The sequence below is a fragment of the Quercus lobata genome, chromosome 4 (genome assembly GCF_001633185.2).
Source record: "Quercus lobata isolate SW786 chromosome 4, ValleyOak3.0 Primary Assembly, whole genome shotgun sequence".
Lineage (NCBI taxonomy): Eukaryota > Viridiplantae > Streptophyta > Magnoliopsida > Fagales > Fagaceae > Quercus > Quercus lobata.
Window position 1 is genome coordinate 68,250,920 of NC_044907.1, and position 18,913 is coordinate 68,269,832.

General features: G+C 33.9%; 1 protein-coding gene across 1 annotated transcript; it reads left to right on the top strand.

Moving 5' to 3' along the window:
• Window positions 1-1,398: 1,398 nt before the first annotated feature.
• On the top strand, window positions 1,399-18,676 carry LOC115985680 (nudix hydrolase 7-like). The gene is made up of 8 exons (XM_031108596.1): window positions 1,399-1,701; window positions 1,786-1,851; window positions 16,053-16,190; window positions 17,011-17,088; window positions 17,162-17,212; window positions 17,326-17,360; window positions 17,469-17,577; window positions 18,431-18,676. Exons 1-8 carry the CDS (start codon window positions 1,399-1,401, stop codon window positions 18,626-18,628), a joined length of 978 nt encoding a protein of 325 aa, XP_030964456.1. The 3' UTR covers window positions 18,629-18,676.
• The last annotated feature ends 237 nt before the right edge of the window (window positions 18,677-18,913 follow it).

An 18,913-nucleotide genomic window follows, 5' to 3' on the forward strand; every position in this document is an offset into this window, starting at 1 on the left:
GCTCTCATTGCCAATCTAGGCTTTGTGTCGCCAACTGCTTAGTTCGTTTGACATTCACTGCTGGTTGAACCCATCATTGATCTAGACTTTTTGTTTTGTTCTCTCCCTTTTTCTTTCATTTTCTCGGCAAAACAAACATCTAAAGCAATAGAGAGAGGTAACGAAACATAGAAGCCATGAACGGCGAGATCGGTTTTTCTTAGTGGCCGAGCTTGAACTCCGATGATGTGGCAGCTTAGTTAAGAAATCGTCTTTCTCCTCCGATTAAAGCCTGAACTAGTGAACCTGGTTTAGTATGTCCATTACAGGCTGCAAAGCGTCAAAACTCAAGATTTTTTTATCCTTTTAAAAAAATTACTTGTAAATAAGTTGAGAGGGGGAGTTTGGTAATTAATCTATAGAATTGTATTTGTAAGAGTAGGGATAATCAGGAATTGAATTGGGTTAGTAGTGGATTGATATGATAATCGAAACAAACATCACAAGCTTCTCTTTTTCTCTCTTTTGCAAATGTAATTGAAGCTTTTTATTTACAGCTGACATGCACGTGATTGACCAACTTGAGTTTAAACAACAAACTAAGAGCATCTCCAACCGGTTTTGTCATCATATCCTATTTTACCATCCTAAAAAACTACTTTATCAATTATATCATACAATTTTACAATACATCCAATATCCAAAAACTCTATTATTTTACCATTTTATTAAAATATTATTTTTTTAATCTTTATTTATTATTTATTTCCAACATCCTGCCAAAACCACCAAAAACCACATCCTGCAAATTAGAACCACCAACCCAAAAAAAAAAAAAAAAAACCACATCCAGTGGGTAGCAACCAACTCAGCAACCTGCAACCAAACTCGGCAAAGAAGAGTCTCTGCCACCAACCCTAGCAACTTGCAACTAGCCACTGCCAGCCACCACCACCGGTGGTAAAAAAACCCACAAAACCTCAACCACCGTGAACCCTCTGTGACCCATTCCAAATGCACCTGAGACCCATGGCCACACCCATCTGCAACCCACGAAACCCACGGCCACACCCTTTTTTTTTTTTTTTTTTCTTCTTCTTCTTCTTATTTTTTATTTTATTTTATTTTGTTTTTTCACATGTATAATAGTAACACAAATAGTGTAATAATAGTAGGTGCCCACATAACAGAAGAAAAAAACAAAAAACAAAACAAACAAAGGTGGTAGGTGCCCACTTAAAATGTGAGAGTCATTATTTACCGTGTAATCATGAACAAATATTAAAGTCTTATTCCGCTATTAAGAGGAAATTGAAAATTAATGTTGATTTGGTACACGCCTAACATTATTATTATTATGTAAAACGGGTTTCAATTGACTATGTATTGTTTTCAATATTTGGTAATTTTTGTTCAACTATGTTTGCGATAAGTTGTTTACTGCTGGATGAACTCTTCAGCACAACTAGGTGCATGATTCCTTTCTTTTTTGTTATTTGTTCAGGAGATAGATTTTCATTCCTGGTCAGAAACAGGACGATTTCAACAAGTTCCATATCAATAGAGAAACAAGTCATGTCTCAACAAAGAGTTCAACAAGTCGAGCTACTAGGTTCTGTAAATGATTTATATGGAGGAGTTGTAGTGAACATTGAGAAACCTATGGATTCTGAGGTCTTTTCTCCTTTGCTTAGAGCTTCAATGTCACACTGGAGGCAACAGGTATATATTATTTTAATATTATCGGTTTGTTTTATGTAGTTGCTCTGCTCCTGTAATTTTACGAAGTTGGGATGTAATTTGCAGCGGAACAGAGCTGTATGGATCAAATTGCCCATCGAACATGTAAATCTTGTTGAAGCTGCAGTTAAGGTAAGTATAAGTTTCTAATGTTTATAAACTGACTTATGAACATTCTTAAAATGTAAAACTAGTTGGCATGTTTCCCTCCAAGATACAATGGTCCAACTAAATCATTGTATATTTTAAATTAATTCTACATTGACACCTTAGCCGAAAGCTCAATCAAAGAAATAACCTTTTTTGCCCAAATATAATTAAGTATATATAACTTGAGAATACAAATCATCTGTCTGTCCAGCTTTTTTGTTTTTCATTTTATACTCTATTTATTATGATATGCCATTTGTTTAATTTTTTTTTTTTTAAATTAAAATTTTGTTATTTTATAAAGAAAGTCAAACAAATACACAATAAAATGTGATTAGTAAAGCATAAATTTGAATACATGTCGTTATATATGATATGCAACGATGGGCTGGGCCATGCCTCCTTGATTTTTCCCTTCCCCCTCTATTTTAATAATAAATTCTTTATGTTAAATACAATTTCACTTAATCGCCCCCCTTGATATTAATAATAAAAAATAAAAAATAAATAAACTAAATTATGAAGATTTATTGAAAATACCAATGTCTCTTCCTTTTTTTTTTTTTTTTAATTCATTTTTTCTGCTATATATAACTTACTTTAACAGCATTTAAATGCATATATTTTTCACAAATATATAATTGAATCTATTTAATAAAAACTCTTTTTTCTTTTCTAAAAACAAACTCCTTGCAAACATAAATATAGAATACTAAATAAAATCTTCTTGCGTTTTCCACATCATTCTTCTCTGATTGGATAAAACTCAACCTTGAATTTTAAAGTATTGAAGGATTAGGACACTAACAAATAACACTTATTTCAAGTCTAGAATCATCTTAAGGAGCACATAGAATAGAAAAATCTTGCATTACAACAATATATTATCAACCCTTGGAAACAATATATTATCAACCCTTTCAACTTCACCAAGTTGTAGATCTTCGAGCACTATGGAGAGCTAATCACTAGCATATTCAACAACTTCAACTTTCACATTAGATTTTATTCTCTTGTGGAATCTTTTCTTTATCCTGCCACTCTTCAATAGGTTCCTCTTGTTGCATACATGTTAATGCAACACTTGTTGGTGCTTGTGCTTTATTAGCTAGTGTTACTTGATGTTTCTCCATTACCAAAATCTCATCAGTTTGAGTTTTCACTTTCTTCACCTAGCCAACCAAATCTTGAACACTTTCATGAGCTTTGCAGATAATCCCTCTAATTCTTTGAAGTCCTGGCGAAAGGTAGATTGTTCAATAGTGCATTAAGGACGTGAAATGGGATAAGACTTCATCATATTTTCTTCATAAACATGTAGTTGGCTAGCTATTCAATTTCCTCATACTATCACTTCAATCTTGAAAATTAGCACACTAGGATGGGGTAGATATGGAGTTTGAAAGTATGGTGACAAACATGTAGTTGGCTAGCTATTCAATTTCCTCATACTATCACTTCAATCTTGAAAATTAGCACACTAGGATTGGGGTAGATACCGAGTTTGAAAGTATGGTGACAAATATTCATCACAAAACTTTTTTTTTTCATATTTTAGGTAGCAATGGGAGATTCATAATTTATAAAGTGCATATATTTGAGATCCTCCCAAAATATTTGTGTTCCTTCTTTAACTTCAACTTTGCATACCCAATTTTTATGTTATCTACAAAATTTGCTTGCTTAAAGAATTGATTCATTTGATATTTCTAGCTGACAAAATCCAATGGACTATTTTTACAACCATCAAAATAAGGTGCTTTTAATATTATTATGATACTCTAATATGGATTGAGAGGTATTATGCCTAATGTAATTACTATGAATGGTTGAGATTGATAGTTACAAAAAGTAATTTTCAATCTCAACTATTGATTAAAAAGATTAAGAAAAAATTAAAGAGAAGTAGAAAGTGAAAATTAAAGTAGTGAAAAGTGAAAACATTTTGCAAGGGAAGGTAGGTAAATTGTAGCCTATGCAATACCTAAATCCTAGAGCATTCATATCAAGCATGTCAAAAAATATAGCATATAATATCTCAAAACATTACTTTTAACTATTTTAACATTCCACTTTATAACACACTCAAGTCAAAAAATTTACTTTTTTTTACCCCTTCATTAAAATATTATATATTATATATTTATAATTCTTTTTTATTATTCATGAGACATCTCTTTCTCTCTCTGTGTGTCTCTTCTCCAAGCAAAAACACACAACCCACCCCTCTTGGCCACCACCAGCCACCACCCATAACAAACCCACAACCAATCACCGAATCGACCAACCATGGCACACCAGAGACAGATTTCACACCTAGCAACAACACGGCCCAACCCACAACAACCAACCACCAAATCAATCAACCCACACCCATAAGCCCAAGCCACCCCAATCAACTCACACCCACGACCATAAAACCACTTAAGGCTACCGAAACCCACCCACAACCCAGATCCGATTCTACGACCCAGATCTGATTCTACGACCCAGACCAGATCAACCCACACCCACAACCACGAAACCACAAAATAACTCAGCCGTCGTAATCGTGGTGGACAACCTCACCTTCTTTTCCCGTTGTGGAGGCTTGCTGAGTGAGTTAAGTATCAGCAACCATCCGTTGATGGTTTCGCTTGAGACACGGTGACTCCGGCGAGGCAGACCGTCACTGTGAAAAAAAGGGAGACGGAGAGGACGGAGAGGCAAAGAGAGAAAAAGAAAAAGAGACCTGGAGAGAGTGAGAAAGAAAGAAATGTGAGAATAAAAAAAATACTCTTTTCTATTTTTTTGCAATCGTTAACAGCTCACTGAAGCTGAATGCTAAATAACATTTAGCATTTTTAATACCTTGGTGAAAGAGAATGCTCTAATGCCCCTAAAATAACAAGTCTCAGACAATAACCTGAGTTGTTGTCTGAATGATGCTGTGCTCTGACTAACGATGTGGCTAATAAGTGACTTGTCTAATAGGCTGACTGAGTGGGAGTAGGCTTTTTTATTTTTTATCTTTTTTTGGTAGGAACGTAGAGAAGCTAAAGATAACTCTAAAAATTAATTTGAGTCCACCAAAGATAGGAATTATGAAGACAACCTGAGCCTTGTTATGGGCCTTACTTAGACTGGTTATTTGCGGGCTGGGCTTTCTCTAGTGCACGGTTCCATAAACTTCAGACTTTTTTCTTTTTCTTTTTAATGACTAGAAGACCCGGTTACGGGTCACGTGTGGATTAGCAACAACAAAACGAAGCTTTAGTCCTGGTATGTATGTATGTGGAGCGGATTTTATGTGCCTGCATGTTTCGGGTTACTGTAGTCGGGATCTGTATGTAGGTCATGGTGGGTCAGAAATTTGTGGGTTTTGGCATATGGTTATTTTTTTATTTATTTATTTTAATTAGTTCTGTGTGGGTTATTGTGGATTGATGGGTTGAGAAACATAGCTAGGGAATGTTTTTCTTTTCTTCTTCTAGTCTTGGATTGGCTGCAGTGATGGCGATGCTTAGGACAACCAAAACAATTGAATAGTCAGGAAAATAGAGAAATAACACGTAGGAGTTGGTGGATTGAATTGGATTTGGCATTGTTTGGTCCCGAATAATATTATCATTAATATTATCAATTTCAAATAGCAATTACACACAAAAATAAAAATATTTACTTGAAAAATCCTTTTTCCTTGAAGGTGAAAAAACAATGGAAGAAACTCTGAATCAATTTCATTATTATCAAATCAATTACAATATTTCTTGTCTATGTCTTATGGTAAAAGAAGAATCTATCTTGCATTTTTTTTTGCTCTCACATACATTCTCTTTGTATTTTACGAATGCAACAACACTTCGCTCTCTCCTCCTTGGCTATCTCCTCAAAGGTGGCAACCCTTTGCTCTTTTCTTGTTAGCTATATCTCCTCTAAGGCAACAACCCTTTGTTTTATCTTCCTTTGCTATATTCTCGAAAGCGGGAACTCTTTACTCTCTCCTCCTTGATTACTCCTAACCAAAAATCCCTTTTTTCTCTCTTGATTTCACACTCTATTTTTCCTCTCCCCATAGGGAGGACCCTTGAGCTAAAGCCATCAAAATTTTTGTAGCATGATTTATTTATAAGACTTTTCATATTCTCCCTTAGACTAGGAACACATTACTTGTTTAATAAGAAATAAACTTTCATCCCACACAAAGAAATAGTCTTTCCTTCCACACAAAGGAAACCCAAATTAAATTTTCCTTCTTCAACTAGGAAACCTAATTGAATTTTCAAGTCACAAATGGAATTTCAGGCAATTTCCCAACAATTTACATCTTGACTCAAATTCCATTGATTGTCTTCAACTGTCTTCTTTTCTCTTAGGATAACTCCACCTAGTCAAAGCAATCCATTCTCTTCCATCTTAATTTACACAAAAAGTCATCCACTAAATCAACCAAGCTTTGATACCACTGTTACGTCCCAAATAATATTACCATCAATATTATCAATTCAAAATAGCAATCACACATAAAAATATAAATATTTATGTAAAAAACTATTTCTCCTTAAAGGGAAAAAAAAACATAGGAGAAACTCCAAATCAGTTTCAGTATTATCAAATCAATATACAATATTTCTTGTGTATATCTCACGGTTAAAGAAAAATTTCTCTTATTTTTCTTTGCTCTCTCTTCCGTAGCTATCTCCTCTAAGGCGGCAAGCCAAAAACCCTTTTTTCTCTCTCAATTTCACGCTCTATTTTTCTTCTCCCCATAGGGAAGAGCCTTGGGCCAAAGTTATCAAATTCTTTGTGGTATGGTTCATTTATAAGACTTCTTTTCCTATTCCCTTTTAGACTAGGAACATATTACTCCTTTAACAATGAATAGACTTTCCTTCCGTACCAAGAAATGATCTTTCCTTCCACACAAAGGAAACCCAAATTAAAATTTTCTTCTTCAACTAGGAAACTTAATTGACTTTCCAAGTCATAATTGAAATTTGAGGCAATTTCCCAACATGCACTTGACTATAAATACCAATGGCCATTTTTATTTTTATTTTTTATCATTCATCAAAATATCAACTATCTCTAAAAGGAGTACAAATCTTAGTTTTAATTAGCGTAAGAAACCCTAATTGCCTTATTACAAAAATAATCTTACTTCCACATATTAAAATAGTAATAGCCTAATAAAATGAAACTGGTAGACCTAAATCATAAAAGTACAATTCACTTGCAAATATAAATAAAAAAGCTATTACATCCACAACATTTTCACATTAAATCATAGGTGGTTAGTTGTTATTTATTCTAATTTGAACTTTCCACTAAAATTACTTTTTTGCCTTCCAATAACAACCCGTAACAGCTGATTTTAGTACTTTTATGATGACTCCATTTGTGCTTAATCTTAATTCAAAAGATATTTATTGAAGTCTTTTACATTTATGGCCCTGACTAGCATGTACTATTTCACATCTCCTGTTCTTGAAAAAACCTCCTCTTATCCATGTATCTTTGATGCAATATGCCTTTTCAATTTAAACTTGAAACACATTTAGAGCTAATTAAAAACCATTAAAGGTGAAAATTCTTACTATTCATGTGCATTTGGTGGCAGAATACATTAACTTGCCTCCTCTGTCTACTTTATTGCACCTTTGGCTTAGCAGGAATAAAGTGGCTTATCTCCTATTTTCCCATTTTGGTTTGACACGGCATAACTTAATATTAATGTAAATGGAAAATCATGAAATTTGGATTCATATTGGGTCTTCTAGAATTACTGAAATATGGTAACATGGTTTTCTTCTGTTGATTTTTTTCTTTTCCAATTCTCTAGTGGATGCCAATTGAGGACTATGCGGCCCAACCTTTTAACCAAAAACAAGAGCTCTTCAATTATGTTGCCAAAATATGCTTATCAAAGTCAGAAAAGAACTATGCTGGTTTTTCTCCATTGGCTATAGCTACAAACTGTGGCAAAACAATCTACCTCTACTTCAATAGTCAAGATATGAAACACCTTGTCACTTCATAATCAAATGTATAAAGTCATATTTGATGTGCACAATACCATGATAGAAACCCTTGAAGGTTTAGTCATACTGTATAGAATGACATACTTAGTGTACAATTCTAAATTGTGTAATACCTAAAAATGTGGATTTCTTTACAACAGAATGAGTCAATAAAGATATAATTTGTTTTTATTTTTATCTTTTATGAATAACAAAGATGTAATTTGATATTTATTTATGCACATTGTTTTACGAAAGATTCAATGTTTTGTTTGTTTATGCAATATATCTTGCAATGTATGTATAGAATACTTTCAATTTCATGTCCCTAAAAATATATTTTTTTATTTTAATAAAAATTAAGTTGTCACATTGTTAACGTGTAATAGGTTGTGGATCTTAAGTTCACCTTGTTTCTCTATTGGCTACAGCTACAAGCTCGGGCAAAACAAGCTACCTCTACTTTAATAGTCAAGATATGAAACACCTTGTCACTTCATAATCAAATGTATAAAGTCATTTGATGTGCACAATACCATGATAGAAACCCTTGAAGGGTGAGTCATACTGTATAGAATGCCATACTTAGTGTATAATTCTTAATTGTGTAATACCTAAAAATGTGGATTTCTTTACAACAGAATGAGTGAAACAAAAAACAAAACAAACAAAGGTTGTAGGTGCGCACTTAAAATGTGAGAGTCATTATTTACCGTGTAATCATGAACAAATATTAAAGTCTTATTTCGCTTTTAAGTGGAAATTGAAAATTAATGTTGATTTGGTACACGCCTAACATTATTATTATCATGGAAAACGGGTTTCAATTGACTATGTATAGTTTTCAATATTTGGTAATATTTGTTCAACTACGTTTGCGATAAGTTGTTTATTGCTGGATAAACTCTTCAGCACAACTAGGTGCATGATTCCTTTCTTTTTTGTTATTTGTTCAGGAGATAGATTTTCCTTGTCAGAAACAGGACGATTTCAACAAGTTCCATATCAATAGAGAAACAAGTCATGTCTCAACAAAGAGTTCAACAAGTCGAGCTACTAAGTTCTGTAAATGATTTATATGGAGGAGTTGTAGTGAACATTGAGAAGCCTATGGATTCTGAGGTCTTTTCTCCTTTGCTTAGAGCTTCAATGTCACACTGGAGGCAACAGGTATATATTATTTTAATCTTATCGGTTTATTTTATGAAGTTGCTCTGCTCCTGTAATTTTATGATGTTGGGATGTAATTTGCAGGGGAAGAGAGCTGTATGGATCAAATTGCCCATCGAACATGTAAATATTGTTGACGCTGCAGTTAAGGTAAGTATAAGTTTCCAATGTTTATAAACTGACTTATGAACATTCTTAGAATGTAAAACTAGTTGGCATGTTCCCTCCAAGATACAATGGTCCAACTAAATCATTGTATATTTTAAATTAATTCTACACTGACACCTTAGCCGAAAGCTCAATCAAGGAAATAACCTTCTTTGCCCAAACATAATTAAGTATATATTACGTGAGAATACAAATCATTTGTCCGCCCCACTTTTTTGTTTTTTATTTTATGCTCCATTAATTATCCATTAATTATGATATGCCATTTGTTTAATTTTTTTTAAATTAAATTTTTGTTATTTTATAAAGAAAGTCAAACAAATACACGTTAAAATGTTATTAGTAAAGCATAAAGTTGAACACATGCTCATTATATATGATATGCAACGATGGGCTAGGCTTGCCTCCTTGATTTTTCCCCTCCCCCTCTATTTTAATAATAAATTCTTTATGTTAAATACAATTTTACTTAATCGCCCCCCTTGATATTAAAAAAAAAAAGAAACTACTAAGTTATGAAGATTTATTGAAAATACCAATGTCTCTTTTTTTTTTTTTCTTTTTTTTCCTTACTTTTAATATTCATTTCTACTATATATAACTAACTTTAACAACATTTAAATGCATATATTTTTCACAAATATATAATTGAATTTCTTTCATAAAAACTCTTTTTTCTTTTCTAAAAACAAACTCCTTGCAATCATAAATATATAATACTAAATAAAATCTTTTTGCGTTTCTCACATCATTCTCTTCTGGTTGGATAAAACTTGACCTTGAATTTTAAAGCATTGAAGGATTAAGACACTAACAAGTAACATTTATTTCAAGTCTGGAATCACCTTAAGGAGCACATAGAAAAGAAAAATCTTGCATTACACCACATCAAACTCTTATGAAATTACAAAATCAATGTATGGAATAAGCACAATCTCATCTTGAACCATTGGAAACAATATATTATCAATCCTTTCAACTTCACCAAGTTGTAGATCTTCAAGCACTATGGAGAGTTGATCACTAGCATATTCAACAACTTCAACTTTCACATTAGATTTTATTCTCTTGTGGAATCTTTTCTTTATCTTGCCACTCTTCAATAGGTTCATCTTGTTGCATACATGTTAATGCAACACTTGTTGGTGCTTGTGCTTTATTAGGTAGTGTTACTTGATGTTTCTCCATTACCAAAATCTCATCAATTTGAGTTTTCACTTTCTTCACCTAACCAACCAAGTCTTGAACATTTTCATGAGCTTTTTAGATAATCCGTTTAATTCTTTGAAGTCTTGACGAAAGGTAGATTGTTCAATAGTGCATTAAGGACGTGAAATGGGATAAGAATTCATCATATTTTCTTCAAAACATGCAGTTGGCTAGCTATTCAATTTCCTCATACTATCACTTCAATCTTGAAAATTAGCACACTAGGATTGGGGTAGATACGGAGTTCGAAAGTATGGTGACAAATATTCATCACAAAGCTTTTTTTTTTTTTTTTTTTTTTTTTTTTTTTTCATATTTTAGGTAGCAATGGGAGATTCATAATTCATAAAGTGCATATATTTGAGGTCCTTCCAAAACATTTGTGTTCCTTCTTTTAACTTCAACTTTGCATACCCAATTTTTATGTTATCCACAAAATATGCTTGCTTAAAGAATTGATTCATTCGATATTTCTAGTTGACAAAAGCCAATGGACTATTTTTACAACCATCAAAATAAGATGCTTCTAACATTTCCATGATACTCTAAAATGGATTGAGAGGTATTACACCTAATGTAATTATTATGAACGGTTGAGATTGATAGTTACAAAAAGTAACTTTCAATCTCAACTATTGATTAAAAAAGGTTAAGAAAAAATTGAAGAGAAAGAAAAAGTGAAAGTTAAAATTGTGAAAAGTGAAAAAATTTGTGAGACAGAGTAGGTGAATTGTAGCCCATGCAATACCTAAATTCTGAAGCATTCACATTAAAAATATAAAAAAACTATAACATTTAGTATCTCAAAACATTACTTTTAACTATCTTAACATTCTACTTTATAACACACTCAAGATCAAAGATTTTATTTTTTATTTTTTAACCACTTCATTAAAGTATTATATATTTATTATTTATAATTATTTTTTATTATTCATGAGACATCTCTCTCTCTCTTTCCGTGTCTCTCTCTTCCCCAAGCAAAAACACCCCCCCCCCTCTTGGCCACCACCATCCACATCCACCATCAACTCAATGTCACCACCCACGACAAACCCACAACCAACCATCGAATCAATCAACCATGGCACACCAGAGAAAGATTTTACACCCAGCAACAACGTGGCCTCAACATCCAGCAACCCACGGCCTCAACCCACGGCACAACCCGCAACAACCAACCACCAAATCAATCAACCCACACCTATAAGCCAAAGCCACCCCAATCAACTCACACCCACGACCATAAAACCACTCAAGGCTGCCGAAACCCACCCACAACCCATATCTGATTCTACGACCTAAACCAGATCAACCTACACCCACAACCACAAAACCACAAAATAACTCAGCCGTCGTAATCATGGTGGACAACCTCACCTTCTTTACCCGTTGTGGAGGCTTGTTGATTGAGTTGAGTATCAGCAACCATCTGTTGATGGTTTTGCCTGAGAGGATTCTGAAAGCAGAGACAGGGTGGGCTAAGGGGATCTTGAAGAGTGCGATCCATGGTGGCTTCGGCGTGGCAGGCCGTCACTGTGAGAAAGAGGGAGACGAAGAGTATAGAGAAAAAGGGGGACAAAGAGGATAGAGAGAAAGAAAAAGAGACCCGGAGAGGGCCAAAATGGCCAACTGGCCCTAAAATCGTAAGTATATAGTTAGTAGACCCAGTTTACAAACATTATAACTTAGTAGCATCTCGAGTCTTAAAGACTCAATTTTGGGACTATAAATCGAGTCTTTGAGGCTTGATTTGTATGCTTGGATCAGTTTTGATGTGGCATTTTTTCCACGTAGGTGTTTACCTGGAAATCGAGTCTCTAAGACTCGATTTCAAACCCAATTTTTTTTAAAAAAAATTCTAAGTTTGTACATACTGAAATACCCAAAACAAATTTAAGAAACTTCACCGTTATGCAGATCAGATCAGATCAGAAGGAGAGAAAGAGAAACTCACTGCTACTTAGATTAGATCAAAGGGAGAGAAAGAGAGAACCTCACCGCTAAACCTCACCAGCGCGGCCTGGGGCTCGCGCTGGCCAGCATCGCGCACGGCCAGGGGCTCATGCTGGCCTGGGGCTTGCGCGAGCCCCAGGCCGCGCGCGACCTAGGTTCGTGCGAGCCCCAGGCCGCACGCGACCTAGGTTCGTGCGAGCCCTAGGTAGCGCGCGAGCCCCAAGCCGCCTGGGTCTTGTGCGAGCTTGGGTCGCGCACGGCCTGGGTCTCGCACGAGCCTGGGTCGCTGGTCAGTTTCTGGTCATGTCGCGCGCGCTTGGGTCTCCGATCTTGATCTTCTCTCCCTTTCTGTTTCTGGTTTTCTTTTTTTTTTTCTTTTTTTTTTTCTCTAGGTTTTTCCTTTGATGCTCTAGTGTTTGGTTTGAGTTGGTGATATTTATAGTGGTTAGAAAGACTCGATTTCCATGTCAATGCCAAGTGGCAGCTCTGCCACATCAGAGCTAATCCAAGCTACAAACCGAGCTTCAAAGACTCGATTTTGAAGGCCAAAATCGAGTCTTTAAGACTCGAGATGCTAGTAAGTTATAATGTTTATAAACGGAGCTTACTAACTATATACTTACGATTTTAGGGCCAGTTGGCCATTTTGGCCCCCCAGAGAGTGTGAGAAAGAAAGAGACGTGAGAATAAAAAAATACTTTTTTATTTTTTTTTATTTTGCATTTAACATCTTTATTATAAGTATATTTTTATGATTAGAGGAGTTAAAAATGTTAAAAAATAATATTTAGCATTTTTTAATGCCTTGGGATTGCTCTAATATCTCTAAAATAACAAGTCTCAAACAATAAAACTGTTACAAGAACCTAGTGGTTGGCTAAATGATGTTGTGCTCTGACTAACGATGTGGCTAATAAGTGACTTGTCTAATAGGCTGACTGAGTGGGAGTAGACTTCTTATTTTTTTCTTTTTTTTCGTAGGAACGAAAAGAAGCTAAAGATAACTCTAAAAATTAATTTGAGTCCACCAAAGATAGGAATTATGAAGAGAACCTGAGCCTTGTAATGGGCCTTACTTAGACTGGTTATTTGCGGGCTGGGCCTTCTCTAGTGCACGGTACCATAAACTTGAAACTTTTTTCTTTTCTTTTTAATGACTAGAAGACCCCGGTTACGGGTCACGTGTGGATTAGCATTTAGCAACAACAAAACGTAGCTTTAGTCCCGGTATGTATGTATGTATGTGCAGCGGATTTTATGTGTGTGCGTGTTTCGGGTTACTGTAGTCGGGATCTGTATGTAGGTCATTGTGGGTCTGAAAGTTGTGGGTTTTGGCATATGGTTTTTATTTATTTTTATTTTTTAAAATTTATTTTAATTTTTATTTAATTCGTTCTGTGTGGGTTATTGTGGATTGATGGGTTGAGAAACATAGCTAGAGAATTTATTTTTTCTTCTTCTAGTCTTGAATTGGCTGCGGTGATGGCGATGCTTAGGACATCCAAAACAATTGAATAGTCGGGAAAATAGAGAAATATGACGTAGGAGTTGGTGGATTGAATTGGAGTCGGCATTGTTTGGTCCTGAATAATATTATCATTAATATTATCAATTTCAAATAGTAATGACACACAAAAACACAAATATTTACTTGAAAAATCCTATTTCATTGAAGGGTAAAAAACAACGGAATAAACTCTGAATCAATTACAACATTTATTGTGTATGTCTCATGGTTAAAGAAGAATCTCTCTTGTTTTTTTTTTTTTTTTTTTTTTGCTCACACATACATTCTCTTTGTATTTTACGAATGTGACAACACTTTACTCTCTCTTCCTTGGCTATCTCTTCAAAGGTGGCAGCCCTTTACTCTCTTTTCATTAGCTATATCTCCTCTAAGGCGACAACCCTTTGCTTTATCTTCCTTTGCTATATTCTCAAAGGCATCAACTCTTTACTCTCTCCTCCTTGGTTACTCCCAACTGAAAATCCCTTTTTTCTCTCTTGATTTCACACTCTATTTTTCCTCTCCCCATAGGGAGGACCCTTGGGTTAAAGCCATCAAATTTTTTGTAGCATGATCTATTTATAAGACTTCTTTTCATATTCTCTCTTAAACTAAGGACACATTAATTCTTTAATAAGAAATAAACTTTCATCCCACACAAATGAATAGTCTTTCCTTCCACACAAAGGAAAACCAAATTAAATTTTCCTTCTTCCACTAGGAAACCTAATTGACTTTTCGAATCATAATTGGAATTTGAGGAAATTTTCTAACAATCTATATCTTGACTCAAATTCCATCGATTGTCTTCAACTGTCTTCTTTTCTCTTAGGATAACTCAACCTTAGTCAAAGCAATCCTCTTTCTTCCATCTTAATTCAAACAAAAAGTCATCCTCTAAATCAACCATGCTTTGATACCACTGTTACGTCCCAAATAATATTATCATCAATATTATCAATTCAAAATAGCAATTGCACACAAAAATATAAATATTTACGTAGAAAACCCTTTCTCCTTAAAGGGAAAAAAGCACTGGAGAAACTCCAAATCAGTTTCACTATTATCAAATCAATATACAATATTTCTTGTGTATGTCTCACGGCTAAAGAAAAATTTCTCTTATTTTTCTTTGCTCTCACTTACACTCTCCTTGTGTGTCTCACGAAGGCGATAACATTTTGCTCTCTCCTCCTTAGCTATCTTCTCAAAGTCGACAACCCTTTGCTCTCTCTTCCTTAGCTATCTCCTCTAAGGCGGCAAGCCGAAAACGCTTTTTTCTCTCTCGATTTCATGCTCTATTTTCCCTTTCTCCATAAGGAAGACCCTTGGGCCAAAGCCATCAAATTCTTTGTAGTATTGTTTATTTATAAGACTTCTTTTCCTATTCCCTCTTAGACTAGGAACATATTACTCCTTTATAAATGAATAGACTTTCATTCCATACCAAGAAATGGTATTTCCTTCCCCACAAAGGAAACCCAATTTAAAATTTCCTTCTTCAACTAGGAAACTTAATTGACTTGGAAGTCATAATTGAAATTTGAGGCAATTTCCCAACATGCACCTGACTATAGATGCCAATGGCCATTTTTATTTTTATTTTTATTTTTTATCATTCATCAAAATATCAACTATCTCTGAAAGGAGTACAAATCCTAGTTTTAATTAGCATAAGAAACCCTAATTGCCTTATTACAAAAATAATCTTACTTCCAAATATTAAAATAGTAATAGCCTAATAAAATGAAACTGGTAGACCTAAATCATAAAAGTACAATTCACTTGCAAATATAAATAAAAAAGCTGTTACATTTACAAAATTTTCACAATAAATCATAGGTGGTTAGTTGTTATTTGTTATAATTTGATCTTTCCACTGAAATTACCTTTTTGCCTTCCAATAACAACCCGTAACAACTTGTCACATAAGATTTATTGTGAAAATTTATTGTGGACATAGCATTTCTTATATAAATAATACTAAATAAAAAATCTTTTTCTCCCCCTCAGAGCTATTACACCTTTTTATTTCGCATTCCAATTTAAACTAAATAATTGGTATACATGAGAAATTTAACCATCTACTTATCAATTTTGTATTAAAATGCACCAAAAATAGGTGTATAGTCTTTCTAAATCATGCTTCATAATCTTATTTGCTCATGTTATAGGAAGGATTTCGGTATCACCATGCCGAACCAGATTATTTAATGCTCGTATGTTGGCTTCCTAAAACTGCGGATACTATTCCTGCAAATGCTTCACACCGAGTGGGTGTTGGTGCTTTTGTTATGAATAGTAAGAGAGAGGTATGTCTTTTGGATTAATTTCTGGCTTTCCCTTACCATTACGTCAAGGAAGAGGCACTGATTTGGGAATTGTGGTTTTGCTCTTGTTTTTCCAACAGTTATTTTTTTTTTATTTATATTTTGCTGAGTAATAACTTTGAGTTTTTAATAAAATACTGCTTGTAGAAATATCAATAACCTGTTGTTTTCAATTTTTTTAAAAAAAAGAAATTGTATTCTTTCTATTTTTTTTTCGTTCCTCTTCTTCTTTCTTTTCTGAAAAAAAAAGAGGGGGGCGGGGGGGGACTGAATAAAGGATTATTTCTTCCGACAGTTATTTATTTAATCGGTGGATAGGAGTATACTTTGGATAGGAATCGTGGGTATATATATATGTGATTTGAAATGTCAAAAAGTAATAATGATAGTTGTTATTAAAAAAGAATACAACACAACATGGATCAAATGATTGGCTTCATTTTTCACAACCTAAGTGTTAGTCACTTCTATAGTATATCTGAAAAGGACTTGACAAGTTTAAAATTGGACTACTCGTAATCAACTTAATACATGCCCAATGTGAGACTCAACCAACCCACAATTATATTCAGTCCAATACCAATCCTGAAAATCTGGGGTATCATATTATCTGGGTTTGAACTTCTTATAATTTATAAGATGCTTTGTTAATACTTCATGTAGCTGTTTCTTTTATGCGAAACAACTTGCTCCAGTGTCTTTGACTTGACTATCCCAATTCTTTAACACCAAAAATTAAATATGAGCTTGCTGTGATGTTTCAATATATCTGATTACAAAAATTGAATTTATCTTATTGTAGGTGCTTGTAGTTCAGGAGAATAGTGGATATTTCAAAGGAACAGGCGTGTGGAAGCTTCCTACTGGGGTTGTTGATGAAGTGAGTATACCTTGAGTGCCATTCTTTAGAAAATTTTTGGAAATGCTGACCTTTGATAATTTTCTATACATAGGGTGAGGATATTTGCACAGCTGCAGTTAGGGAAGTCAAAGAAGAGACAGGGGTAAGTAATAAAAACATAATTTGTGGATTCAGATGAGTATGATATTTACATACATCATGTAGGTTTACACATGACAATGTAAATCTAAGATCATTGCTTTTATTTTTTTTTAGATTGACACGGAGTTTGTAGAAGTTTTAGCATTCAGGTAAGAAAATCGCCTTATTAAATTGATTGCTTTCAATATAATTTGCATGTTCCTCAATCTCCTATTACTTTTGGTTTCGTTCTTATATCTCCCTCTCACACAATATAGGCAAAGCCACAAGTCATTCTTTGGCAAATCAGATTTGCTCTTTATTTGCATGTTAAAACCGCGTACCTTCCACATTGAGAAGGAAAATTTAGAGATTGAAGCAGCGCAGGTACTTTTCGAATGCAATAATACCACAAATGCTGTTATACTTTTCACAGACTTGGATTAGGGATTTAAGAATCAAATTGGATTAGTTTTGCTTAAAAACGATATTGGACAAGCTTCACTGTGGAAATATGCATACAATTTTCTAAATTTTGTCATTCATACTAGCTTCTTGTTTACTCTTTGAAATAAGTTTTCAAAATCATAGCCAGATGCAACACCATAATATCCAATCTAATTCATGTTCGTATTTGACAAAAGAAAATAATTTACATAAGGAAAATCAATTGTGTCGATAGGGCTTGCGTTCTTTCCAGCATATGCTTAGACAGGTTCCAGTTGATATAAGTCCTATTGAAGGCTTCTAAAGCAAGGCAGGCGAGTTGGATTTTAGTACTTTTATGATGACTCCATTTGTGCTTAATCTTAGTTCAAAAGATATTTAGTGAACTCTTTTACATTTATGGCCCTGACTAGCATGATCTATTTCACATCTCCAGTTCTTGAAAAAACCTCCTCTTATCCATGTATCTTTGATGCAATATGCCTTTTCAATTTAAACTTGAAACACATTTAGACCAATTAAAAACCATTAAAGGTGAAAATTCTTACTATTCATGTGCATTTGGTGGCAGAAGACATGAACTTTCCTTCTCTGTCTACTTTATTGCACCTTTGGTTTAGCAGGAATAAAGGGGCTTATCTCCTATTTTCCCATTTTGGTTTGACATGGCATAACTTAATATTAATGTAAATGGAAAATCATGAAAGTTGGATTCATATTGGGTCTTCTAGAATTACTGAAATATGGTAACATGGTTTTCTTCTGTTGATTTTTTTCTTTTCCAATTCTCTAGTGGATGCCAATTGAGGACTATGCGGCCCAACCTTTTAACCAAAAACAAGAGCTCTTCAATTATGTTGCCAAAATATGCTTATCAAAGTCAGAAAAGAACTATGCTGGTTTTTCTCCATTGGCGACAACTACAGGCTCTGGCGAAACAAGCTACCTCTACTTCAATAGTCAAGATATGAAAAACCTTGTCACTTCATAATCAAATGTATAAAGTCATATTTGATGTGCTTGAAGGGTTAGTCATACTATATAGAATGCCATACTTAGTGTACAATTCTTAATTGTGTAATACCTAAAAATGTGGATTTCTTTACAATAGAATGAGTCAATAATGATATAATTTGTTTTTATTTTTGTCTTTTATGAATAATAAAGATGTAATTTGATATTTATTTATGCACATTGTTTTAAGAAAGATTCAATGTTTTGTTTGTTTATGCGATATATCTTGCAATGTACGTATAGAATACATTCAATTTTATGT